The sequence below is a fragment of the Acipenser ruthenus genome, chromosome 15, assembly GCF_902713425.1.
Source record: "Acipenser ruthenus chromosome 15, fAciRut3.2 maternal haplotype, whole genome shotgun sequence".
NCBI classification, from domain to species: Eukaryota; Metazoa; Chordata; class Actinopteri; order Acipenseriformes; family Acipenseridae; genus Acipenser; species Acipenser ruthenus.
In genome coordinates, this window is record NC_081203.1 from 10,570,623 (window position 1) to 10,583,946 (window position 13,324).

At 39.0% G+C, this 13,324-nt stretch overlaps 1 protein-coding gene across 4 annotated transcripts in view; it reads left to right on the forward strand.

Moving 5' to 3' along the window:
* Nucleotides 1-13,324, forward strand: part of LOC117422328 (DENN domain-containing protein 1A-like) — a 366,743-nt gene that overhangs the window by 180,538 nt on the left and 172,881 nt on the right. For all 4 annotated transcript variants that reach the window (XM_058987167.1, XM_058987163.1, XM_058987165.1 and 1 more), the window contains one exon: nucleotides 9,919-10,019. In XM_058987167.1, coding sequence (XP_058843150.1) covers nucleotides 9,919-10,019 — 101 coding nt within the window. The remainder of the gene's footprint in view (nucleotides 1-9,918; nucleotides 10,020-13,324) is intronic.

The following is a 13,324-nucleotide window of genomic DNA, read 5'->3' on the forward strand; positions in this document are numbered from 1 at the left end:
AACAAACGCTTCAGTCAATTGTCAAAACTGTGTATCGCTAGTTCTTGATGCTAAATAAATGACAATGAAATCATTAAACACCTCGTGTAAACACTTTGCAAGTACAGGCACTCGATTCCTAATAAACAGGGTCTGCCCTCCCTCCTGACTGGTGTAAAGTGGATCAGTGCAGATTATGGGCCTATAATTACCCCCACTAGGGGTACACCAAGCCCTTTCAGGCTGTAACAGCACTTCTCAATTAGGGTGGAGTGGTAACTGACCAGAGAACGAGTGCGTCTGTCATCTGCAGGCTGCCTACTGCTTTGCACTGACAATAGCTGCTTCTTTTTTATTGTTTGCATTTTTCATATGATATTTAACAAAATAAAAAAAAAACTAAAATAAGGTTACAGTTGTTACAGTTATATATAATATAATATTTACTTTTTATTCTCCTATATGTCACATTGTCTCATTTTAGCTGTTCTAATACTACAAGCTTTACATCATTTATGTCATGTCCTTAACTGAAGTGTTTTACTAATGGTTCATTAATTTTTTTATTTCTAATTAATGAAAGGTGGTTCTGAATTCTTATATAAAGTTGTTCCAGTCTCTCCAGCATATTTTATTTCATCACATTTTTTACAGGCTATTCCATAAGCAACATTGCTATTTTCACAGTAGGTATTCGTTTTTAGTGGATATGTGCTGTTCTTATGTTTAATTATATGTTTACTTTTGTCCATGTATTTACACGCTTTACATAGTTCAAGTATTTGTAGAACCTATTATGTCAATTATTCTTTTATGTTTACTGTGAACTAAAATATCACCTACATTAGCTTCTATTTTGAATGCTACAAATGGGGCCTTTTTTCAATTTTTCTGAATTATGTAGAATCTCCAAGTGTTTCCAAACTATCTTACAAATATTAGGCAAAAGTTTAGAGTAAGTCATTACTAATGGGACTCTTTTGACCTTTTTATCTCTATTTTTATAATCTAGTAGATCATCTCTTTTCTAGTTTATCCACTTTTCTTAACTCCATCTCTATAATTCTTTCTTTGTATCCTCTTTTTTTAAGATTTGTTTTTAATACATTTCTTTGTTTTACATAGTCACTTTCTTTTGAGCATATTCTTCGTATTCTTATTCCTAGACCCTTTGGGTTATAGATTATTAGATTGTGGTGAAATACTGTACATGGTAAGAAAATGTGTGTGTGTGTGTGTATATATATATATATAATATATATATATATACACCCACCCCTTGTTATATCACCCCTCACTATACTGTGGATTCAGATATGTCGTGGTCCTGGAGTTGGCTCCCCATTTTTACAGTCTAACTGCGCATGCCTTAGCTGCAATATACATAGGCAATTTCACTTAGAATTACTGTTCGTTTTATTTCGTACTGCACATCACAAACAAAAAAAAAATACAAAACAATTAAAAACAAAGCATTAATATCGTACTGCTATCATATACACATGCATTGCACAATAACACAAAGCAAATTAAATATCTACTTGCTGATGCGGTTTTTATTTTAGCCAACAAGGTGTTCACGTGTGGCAGCAATGCACTAGCAAAAGCCACAAGGCAGTGACGTCAGCTCCCTAGCAACAAGCCTCCAATGTCGGAAATGGATTCTTTCAATGCAGTGGTTGGGCATTTGAGAAAGGAGAGGAAGACTCATGAAATTAATCAGACTTAAGCTGATGAGAAGCAATTACCCCCCGCAATACGAATTAAAACGGTGTGCTGCTTTGTATACTGTGGAATATCTAGTCTGTTGTAATATGTGCCATTGGCGAAAAGATTACATTGAAAATGGTATGGCTTCTAATTCTGCTAAATGGGTATGTTTTTAATAAACATACAGTATTGTGGATGTTACAGTAAGCACATCTTATTGTATTGTTTGTCAAATGAGCTGACATAAAACAATCCTTTTTCTTGTGCTGAAGATCTTTCTTTGCTGGTCTTTTACACTTTGTGATTGCAGGTACTTTAAATACAGCAGTCTGGAGGAGAAGTGGCTGCTGCTTCCTGGTACCTAACCACTTCATGAGTTGTAGTTAAAACCCACTCAGATTATATTTAAATGAGGGGTGTGTTAAATGTTTCTGTAGAGAAAAGCAAGACAAATGGACCATGCATTAAAACAGTGCTTCAGTCCTAACTTTAGAGGTGTGAGTCACAGAAAACCACATCACATGAATACAATGTTATAGAAAGAAAGCCACATTAGTGATCTTCTTTAAATGTTATATCCCACACAAATACCAGGGGATATTTTAATAATTCTAACGGTTATAGATTATTAGATTGTGTCGAAATACTGTACAAGGTAAGAAAATGGATTTTGGTTAGCGCTCTTTTAATGGGAGTTGACTATGGCAGTAGTGAAATGGATGGTAATATACAAAGATCATTATTTCTAGAATGTGGAGTTTTGGATAATTGTATATGAAATGATGTAGAAATGATTTGTTGTGAAGTGGATATGAAATGTGACAGTGACATCTACAAAAGGTGTAAATTACATTATTTTGTTGGATTGTGGTTGGTTGTGAAATAAGCTTTGTGTTTCTGATCGGTTTTCCCCTGGAAGGCACAACATGTTAGATGGAATTAAAAGAGATTGAGAACTATTTTGTGATGAATATTCATCGTGACTAAAGACTTTGGGCAGAATTTACACTGACTGATTCTCCAAGCTTCCCTGTCGAGTGTGATTTTGATGGGATCATTTTCTTTAACTTGCATTCTAATTAGGTATTATGTTTAATAATATCACTTGTTGCAAGCTGGGTGCTTTCAAACAGGTTTAATTAGAGAAGCATTTCCTGTGATTAATTATTAAACAGTTCACAGGAATGGACTCAACTGCCGCGGTTCTGTTTGAACCCATTACTGTTCAGTATCTCAATGTACACATATTGAAATTCTGATCAGGAGTCAAAGGTCATTTTATTAATCTTTTATACCGCCAGGGTACAAAAAAATACACTAGGTTGGGACATTTACTGCCCCTTTGATCCCACCCTGACACCTTATTTAATACATTTCCTAGTATCCCTGAATAGCGTATTGTATCCCCTTGAGATATATGCAAAGCATTTTAATGATCAAGCCTTCTCACAAGTGCAGTGATACCTCAAAATATTATTAGTGTTTAGTAGAACGACTAGGGCTGGCACAGTTTCTCCCACTCAGACCCCTTTAATATCTTTGTATACCTATATAGATATTTGTCTACTCTTTAAATATATGTAAAACATTTTCATGAAAAATGTGTCACACAGGTGCAGTGGTACCCCAGATAAGCACATCTTATTGTATTGTTTGTCAAATGAGCTGACATAAAACAATCCTTTTTCTTGTGCTGAAGATCTTTCTTTCCTGGTCTTTTACACTTTGTGATTGCAGGTACTTTAAATACAGCAGTCTGGAGGAGAAGTGGCTGCTGCTTCCTGGTACCTAACCACTTCATGAGTTGTAGTTCAAACCCACTCAGATTATATTTAAATGAGCAAGACAAATGGACCATGCATTAAAACAGTGCTTCAGTCCTAACTTTAGAGGTGTGAGTCACAGAAAACTACATCACATGAATACAATGTTATAGAAAGAAAGCCACATCAGTGATTTAAAAAAAAAAAAAGTCCTATCAGTTTACTACCAATGCAGAATGACTGTGTGGGATAATCGTTCTTCACCCGAGGCCAGGAATGTACAACCCTATACCTTCTATTGTGTTATTGGTTTCTTATAGAATGTCTTAGCAATATTGATGGCATGATATATTTGGTGGTATACCAGTATAACAGACCATGTATTCTTGCCTAAGGAGAGGATAGTGTGCTCTGAAAATACTTTGACAACCCTAGTTCATACAACATGGTTCTTTTCAAATGAAAGCACTGTTCTTGTTGGGAATACAAATAAAACATTCACAACAAACAAGTAGGGGAAGTACTTTGAGCCAGGTTTGGAAATAGATCAAGTGTTGAGACTGACCATTACTGCTCGTATCTTGTACCTTGAGCAGCATGTTACATCCAGGGGCATGCAGCAGAATCAGCTGGAGCTTGTATATAGCCTCTCAAGAAAGAGACCTCTATTGCTTATACCTATTTAAAAGAAATAGGCAGTGTTGAGAAACAGCATTCTTTATCACTGAGTGATAAACCCATGTTACCTAGTGTTACTGTACTTCCCTGACTTGAGGGACTGAACAAGCTGAGAACTTCTTCCAATACCACAGAAACTGTATACTATAGATCTTTCTAGGAAGCTATTTCAGTGCACTTCAGCTACTAGTGGTGCTGTTTTTAAAGCTTTAGTCTGGAATGTGTGAATTACATTCTTTAAAGGTACAAAATGAGTAATAGACCAACTTAAACTGCCTTAAGTTAAATATATCTTGTGCTTATTTCTTGCTTTTCTCCTTTTGAATAATTGAGTAATTCACTTTTTTTGAGTAAAAAGGCTTTGAGAATCAGCCCCACTATCTTTAAAAAGCTGCCACAGTGTCAATTTCTAATAACTCACACCACCTCTATTTCTTCCCATGTATGCCCCCTGTGCAACAGCAGCAACTGTGAGTTATGAAATGAAAAATATCTTTACAGAAACTTTACAGTTGCAGACACAAGACATAACGAATTGTGCACCTGTAGCAGCCAATTCTAAAACCACTTTAGAAATGTAGGTTTCATGGGGTCCTTTCAGAAGGAAGCCTGGTAAAAAAAAAAAAATATATATATATATATATATATATATATATATATATATGATTATGAAACAGCAGTAGACAATTAAATATTCAAAGAAATGTAGTTATTATAAAGTATCCCTTAAAATAATGAAAGGGTGCATTCAGTATACCCTAGAAAGAAAAGGGCTTTTAATAGTGTCTTCCTTAATGACAATTTGACATTCAGGGCTTGTTGCCCGGTCACGTATCATTTTGAAAGTGTTACCCGATTGCTTGTGGCACACGACTTGATTTGACAGTATTCATTTTAAAGACAAATGCTTGACCTGCTGCTATAAAGGTTTGCGTTGAGAGATGCAGGAATAGATGACGGGTCCAGGCATCAACCACATAGGGTTACGTGGAGGACAATGATTGTCATTTGGTTTCATTTTGACATTAAGTATGATTAAACATTGACACTTTAGGAAGGAATCTGACATCTCAAGCCCTGTATATGTTCATCTTCATAATCAAATTCTTTAAAGAGTATAATGTAAGGGTTAAGGCATACGTTCTATATGGTTCCTGTTTGTGTTGTGTACAATTCTCTAATGCTGTACATGCTTACATCATTATTTACCAGGCTTATGAACTATTTTTTGTTAACCATTATCCCTAAAGAGTTGATTTTAGAAAGGGATGTGCAGTTGTAGTTTCTACCCACTGTTGAACTGGAGCCACTGGGAGTTAGTACATGGATAATCTCTTTACAAAACCACAGTTACAGAGGAGATTGTAGCTCACACAAGCACACCCAGCGATTTGAAAAAGAAAACGTTTCCTGCAATAGTTTGTAATGATGTTGTAGAAACAACAACAGAGATTGATAGATTCTGTCCCTGTCTGTGAGATGAGATGAGGTCAAACGCTCGTAACCACCAGTGCAGTCGAGCGCAGCTCTGCGTAATTGTGTAATGGTTTACACTCGCGTGCGATGTGTGGCTTCGCAGGTTCATGCCCAGCCTCTGTCCTGTTACTTAACAACACAGACCATAGGATGTAACACAGACAAGAAATGAAATAAGAGCTAGATCTGGTGTAAGCACTTGAGATATTGCTGTTAAGATATTACGAAGTAAAATAAAACATTTAACTGTTGCAACCTTTTTTTTTTTCCTGGGAGTAACCCTGTGTAACCATGCTCGTCTGCATTCGTGGTCTAGAGCTTTTAGAGGGTCCCAGTCTGTAGTGGCAGCGCATCACTTGTGGTTCAATGTTATCTTGTTCACCATCATGAGAGTGATAGCATTTAGAACATTAGGAGGAACAGAGCTTGTTTTTCAAGATGATGTGTTGGTAGCCTAATTTGGGGAACCTAGGATTTGGTCAGACTGCAAGATGATACTTATTGTAGAAGCTCTCTGTTTAGTTGTTCTACAGTATATCGTGCTTGTAGTTGTATATTGAAAAACACTTTACTGGTGATGTGTAGGGTCCTTATTCGTGTCTGTGTGTCACACACTACATGGTGAACACGAGAACTGCCTTCATTCACCACACTTTTACCATACACTCCTGCATTTGGTTATAATCTGTCTTGTTTTTATGCAAATGTTTTTAACCTTTCAGGTGCTGTGTGCTTATTACACGATTATGAGGACCCTCTGTTAGTACGTGCTGTGAATCTAAAAAATGACCGTATGCTTATATATGTTAGTAGGTAATATTGGGTTATATATAAAAAACTAAAATCAGAATGTTTTAAACAGTATCTGAAGATGTCCTCAGAGGATAACACAGATGTTTCTTTTTTATCAGCGTGTCCTTTTCTAACAGACACCACTACCCCTTGTAAGACAGCAATATCTGAAGAAACAGACGCACCAGCAGCTACAGTGCCTTGCGAAAGTATTCGGCCCCCTTGAACTTTGCGACCTTTTGCCACATTTCAGGCTTCAAACATAAAGATATGAAACTGTAATTTTTTGTGAAGAATCAACAACAAGTGGGACACAATCATGAAGTGGAACGAAATTTATTGGATATTTCAAACTTTTTTAACAAATAAAAAACTGAAGAATTGGGCGTGCAAAATTATTCAGCCCCTTTACTTTCAGTGCAGCAAACTCTCTCCAGAAGTTCAGTGAGGATCTCTGAATGATCCAATGTTGACCTAAATGACTAATGATGATAAATAGAATCCACCTGTGTGTAATCAAGTCTCCGTATAAATGCACCTGCACTGTGATAGTCTCAGAGGTCCGTTTAAAGCGCAGAGAGCATCATGAAGAACAAGGAACACACCAGGCAGGTCCGAGATACTGTTGTGGAGAAGTTTAAAGCCGGATTTGGATACAAAAAGATTTCCCAAGCTTTAAACATCCCAAGGAGCACTGTGCAAGCGATAATATTGAAATGGAAGGAGTATCAGACCACTGCAAATCTACCAAGACCTGGCCGTCCCTCTAAACTTTCAGCTCATACAAGGAGAAGACTGATCAGAGATGCAGCCAAGAGGCCCATGATCACTCTGGATGAACTGCAGAGATCTACAGCTGAGGTGGGAGACTCTGTCCATAGGACAACAATCAGTCGTATACTGCACAAATCTGGCCTTTATGGAAGAGTGGCAAGAAGAAAGCCATTTCTTAAAGATATCCATAAAAAGTGTTGTTTACAGTTTGCCACAAGCCACCTGGGAGACACACCAAACATGTGGAAGAAGGTGCTCTGGTCAGATGAAACCAAAATCGAACTTTTTGGCAACAATGCAAAACGTTATGTTTGGCGTAAAAGCAACACAGCTCATCACCCTGAACACACCATCCCCACTGTCAAACATGGTGGTGGCAGCATCATGGTTTGGGCCTGCTTTTCTTCAGCAGGGACAGGGAAGATGGTTAAAATTGATGGGAAGATGGATGGAGCCAAATACAGGACCATTCTGGAAGAAAACCTGATGGAGTCTGCAAAAGACCTGAGACTGGGACGGAGATTTGTCTTCCAACAAGACAATGATCCAAAACATAAAGCAAAATCTACAATGGAATGGTTCACAAATAAACATATCCAGGTGTTAGAATGGCCAAGTCAAAGTCCAGACCTGAATCCAATCGAGAATCTGTGGAAAGAACTGAAAACTGCTGTTCACAAATGCTCTCCATCCAACCTCACTGAGCTCGAGCTGTTTTGCAAGGAGGAATGGGCAAAAATTTCAGTCTCTCGATGTGCAAAACTGATAGAGACATACCCCAAGCGACTTACAGCTGTAATCGCAGCAAAAGGTGGCGCTACAAAGTATTAACTTAAGGGGGCTGAATAATTTTGCACGCCCAATTTTTCAGTTTTTTATTTGTTAAAAAAGTTTGAAATATCCAATAAATTTCGTTCCACTTCATGATTGTGTCCCACTTGTTGTTGATTCTTCACAAAAAATTACAGTTTCATATCTTTATGTTTGAAGCCTGAAATGTGGCAAAAGGTCGCAAAGTTCAAGGGGGCCGAATACTTTCGCAAGGCACTGTATACTTTGGGAGAATGCAGAAAATGTTCACCCAGGAATAACAATTTAGTGTAAAATGCAAAGTCTCTGAGACACTGCAGCTTTAAGCTCATATAAAAACCTGGACTGAATAACAGTGCTATGCAATGGGAGTCTTGTTTCCATGGTTACACCCAGGTCAATAAAAAAGAGCACAGGCCTAGGCTAACTATATCTATTTAAGACACCATTAAATTGACTGTATAATTTTTCTTTAAATGGACTTCAAATATACTGCATGTTGTTAAGTAAGCAGCTGTTGTACCAGCATTACAGTCTTCTGAATCATTCTGTCTGGTTGAAAATGAGTCAGTTCTTGCCTGTTTAAAACCAATGGCTAGCCAAAGCTGGATTTTCTATCATTGTAAATGTAAAAGAGAAACTGCGACAAGTCCCTCTTCTACGGGTAGAACTTTGTGGATTCTTACACACTTACAATAGCAGGCCTGCAAAATAAGTTTACGGTCTAATTTCACTTCTGCATAGATAGTATAAAAAACGTTTTGAAAGTATTCTCGGTCTGTTCTCGCCTCAGGTTTTGATAACAAGTCTTCGTTTTCATCATTGTGTTCTGGTCTGGGGCGTTCCTCGTAGGGGAATGAAGGAATACCCTGTTTCACAGTGGAACATCTGATCATGTGATATGGCCTCTGGATTGTGCTGCGGGTTATAGAGCAGCATAGACAGGCACAGCTTCAAGGAAGTCTGCCATGAATCACATGGAGGCTCCAGGAAATGTAGCACAAGTGGAGGAATAATCAGTAATGGATGAAACGACACCCTCATGTTTAACTACATTAAAGGAACATACTGTAGTATTCCCTGGCTACATGTATACGTTTAGGAAATAGGACAGGGTGCTGCAGGCTATGGGGGTTCTGTTTCTCAGTGTTTTTATTCATTTATTTATTTTTCTTGTTTTTGTCGGTGGTCAACATTTTGTTTTTTAAAAGTAAAAAAAGGCAGTTTCTTTTCTGGTACTGCCCCCAAAATACTGCAATGGGGGCCAGTTTTTCAAAACTTTTAATCTGGATAACAGTGATCCGGGTTTTATTTTCCGATATTTTGTGTTCCAGATTTCTGTTATCTGTATTGTTTTGACCTGTGTGTTTCATAAAATGCCACTGCTGGATTACTTCTATCCACATTACAAATAATTACTATTATGAAATTCGTTTTGTTTTTAAAGGAATCTCGATCACAAAATATAGGATTACAAAACCCGGATCACTTGGTCCAGATTACATTTTGAAAAACCGGCCCCTGGAGATTTGATGTGTGGAGGCATCCAACAAAATGCTGATCCAAAATGACACACAAGACATGCACTAACCTGAAGTACATGTGCTTATCATATTGAAGTTTGTATAATATTTGCATCATTCTTTTTCCTGTAGTAAGCAACTAATGTTCTGTGTATGAGTGTTGCAATATTAAAAGGTTCAGTCTTACCTTGGACGTTGGACATTCAAAATGAATTCAAATTAGAAAATATGGAAATGGGCAATGGTGTTTCATTTTGGGGTAAGTATTTGTGTCTGGTAAACACAGTCCCTAGTCCTTGATACATTATGTGAATGTATTTCATTGTCTTTTTTGAGCAGGCATTGTTTTGGTACTCAAGCCTGCAGTTCATACTGTATTAACATTCGTACTTGTGTTTCTTCTCTGTTTGCAGTTAACTGCCTGTGTCCATGGGTCGGCAGCCATGTTATACCCCATGTACTGGCAACATGTTTACATTCCCGTTCTCCCACAACATCTAATTGACTACTGCTGGTAAGGGCTTTATTTATTTACACTGGAGGGAACAGTAATACAGTATAATACTGTCTGAAATGCCAGCTCTGTTCACTTTGGAATCAGTATTGTACTAGGGTCAGTGTATCCTATAAGACCTTGTGAGGGAGACATTATCCAAAAAGTTTTCATTATTATTATTATTATTACTACTACTTGTTAGGATGTGCCAAGTGGCCAAAGATGGTATTGCAGGGAAGCACACAGACAACAGAAGATTCGTTGCAAACTCTCTTTTTTCCTTTTAATTCAAATGGTCCAAGAACTGAACTGAACAAAAGCATATCAAAACAAATTTTCAAAGAAAATAAATAACTTTTTACAAAATAAAATAGAAAAAAAACTCCTAAATGCAGGATGATGAAACTGTTTTTAGCAGTAAAACAGTAAGATATATTGCTCTGTCTAGCCAGGACACTCATGCAGCACCCATCTCTCTCTAAACCCTTCTCCCTTACTCAAGCACAGCCTCCCTTTTATACTGAAATCACTCCTCCCCTTAGAAGAAACCAAAAATCTAACTTTATTAACTTTAAAAAACAGTTACATATAATTAACTTCTATTATATAACTACTGAAACTGTCATGCAGAATGTTTTTATAGGAGTAATTAGATACCAATTTGTATTTTTAGTTCAACTTTTAAGAATACTGTTGCTTTTGGTAAACTGAATTTAAATATTGTTTTTCTGAAAATAGCAATGTTTTTAAATGACTTAGAATAGAAAATCCAATAACATTCTTATTCTAATTCAACTGTTTACATGCTGCACATGCACAGGATATCTCCTCGGAGGGTTTGGTGGTCGTTTTCGCTTTCAGGGAACCGGGGTTACGTCCGTAGCCTTTTGTTCCCTTTCAATTCGAAGACCACCACCAACCAATACCTTTGGGAAGGTATACAAAAGCCATCACGAGGGCGTATGAGCGTACAGCATACGAGGGACGTCTCGCTACCGCCAACTAGTGTTGGTGGTGTGAGCGTACAACCTCAAAGACCCTTGTGCTTAATGAATGCATAGAGGGATCTACTACATTAATTCGGTAGAATCTGGTGAATGTATGCAGCGTAGCCCAGCTAGCCACAGTACAAATGTCAGGCAATGAAGCTCCTCTAAAGAGGGCCCATGACGTAACCACACCTCTGGTAGAGTGCGCGGCCACCCACCCAGGTGGGGGTTGACCGGCATTAGTATACGCAGTCGAGACTGTGTCCACAATCCAATGGGACAGTCGTTGCTTAGAGAGGGCTTGACCTCGGGTCCTTTCACCATGACTGACAAAGAGCTGGTCAGACTGACGCAGTGCTCTCGTCCTATCCACATAATCTCTCAATGCCCTAACAGAGCAGAGGGAATTCAATCTCCGGTCCGTCTCCTCCGCAAAAGGAGGAGGATGGAGAGCCTCTAGTTCCACTGGATTGATTCAAGTGAATAGTCGCAATCACCTTAGGGAGGAAAGCAGGGTTTGTGCACAACGATACCCTGTTTCCATTGTCCCAAATACACATACATGAACTGTGCACTGACAGAGCCTGTAGCTCACTAACCCGCTTAGCGGAGGTGATGGCTAATAGAAAGGCTGTCTTCATAGAGGGATATTTCAACTCTATGGAATGTGTAGGCTCAAACTGGGCTTTAGTGAGAGCCTCCAGTACCACGTCTAGACTCCATTCGGGGAGGACGTCCTTCTTAGAAGGACATAACCACCGAGCACCCTTCAGAAAACAGGTCACTAGTATGAGCGCCCGGGGACACCTGAGTCAATGGGGACATGGCATGCAGATATGGCTGCTAGGTACACTTTCAACGTAGAGGGGGATCTACCTGCCTCTAACAGATCTTGCAGAAACTGCAAAATAGTTGCTATAGGGCAATAAATGGTGTCATGCAGCAATTTTGAAAATACTTCCACTTATAGGCGTACAACTCTCTTGTGGAGAAGGCCTTAGCATTCTGCAGTGTACTGGCGACTGCGCCTGAGAGCCCTAAGGCAGACAGATAGTCCCAGTCAGGGGCCAGACCCACAGTTGGAGTCTGCCCGATTCTGGGTGCCAGAGGGTGCCTTTCACCTGACTTAGGAGATCCATGCACATCGGGATCACCTAGGGATGGCCCTGCAGCAGCTGGCAGAGGTTTGAAAACCAGAATCTCCTGGGCCATCTGGGGGCCACCAGGTTCCCTGGTCAGGGGGCAATGGGTCATCTCTGAGGATGCAGTCGCCATTTTGATGGGTGAGGACCCTCCCTCGAGAGGAGGTCCGCTGACCTGGACAGCCCAGAGGGATAGTAAGTGCATCTGTTCCCAGATCAACAGACAAAAGGCTATGCGGTGTAACCCCGGAGACCCCTGGTGGTTCACGTACGCCACTACTGACACGTTGTCCGTGCAGACAAGGACATGTCTCTTCTGGAGCACAGGAAGAAAATGTTAAAGCGTGAAGTGGACCGCCTGCCCAGACCGCCCCCCAACCAGACTTGGATGCGTTGGATCACTCCCATCCTTACGCCTTCGCTCAGGTGAGAGGCTTGTCTCCACCAGTGTAGGGCTTCCCAGCATAGGCGAGACACGGTCAGCCGACTGTGTCTGTCACACTTGGGGTGTACAGGGTTCGTACGCTAGTCTGGAAGTCTGGAAAAACTGTGGAAAAATGTCAAACTGATTTCCAGGGCTTGAAAATGCTTGAAAAACCATGTTTCCGTTATGAAAGTTTACTAGTATCACAGGAGAATGAAAATAATTCTGTGATTATTATTTTTATTATTAATAATAATTGATTTCGAAAGCGGGTCAGCAGCTGTAGCGGCAACTGTCTAGGCAATTTATAGTAGCAACTATATTGCTTGCGACCAAATCCCGTGAGGATTGCCCTGCGTAACACCCCTGACAACATCCTGACAACACAAGCAACCCTACCCAGTCTGCTCCAGTGAAACGAAGGGTAAAATGGACACTACAACTAAAACATATAAATATATATTTATATTGAAGGCTATTATTTTTTAAACAGAGTTACAAACTGGAATTACAAGCTACTGTTCTCTGCTCACCAATATTCACATTTTGTTATCTTGTTGTTACCTTTATTAAATCGTTAATGTTATTTCCCAACTGTGTTCTTCAACCAATAGGATATAGCCAGAATGCTGGGTGCAGCACGCCACAAATAGGTACTGTACTTGTAATTCTACTTTTATTTACAATCTCATTGCTATTATTATTATTAGTAGTAGTAGTAGTAGTGACAAGTACTGTAATAATAAAGAAAATCAAAGAAGGTTGTTA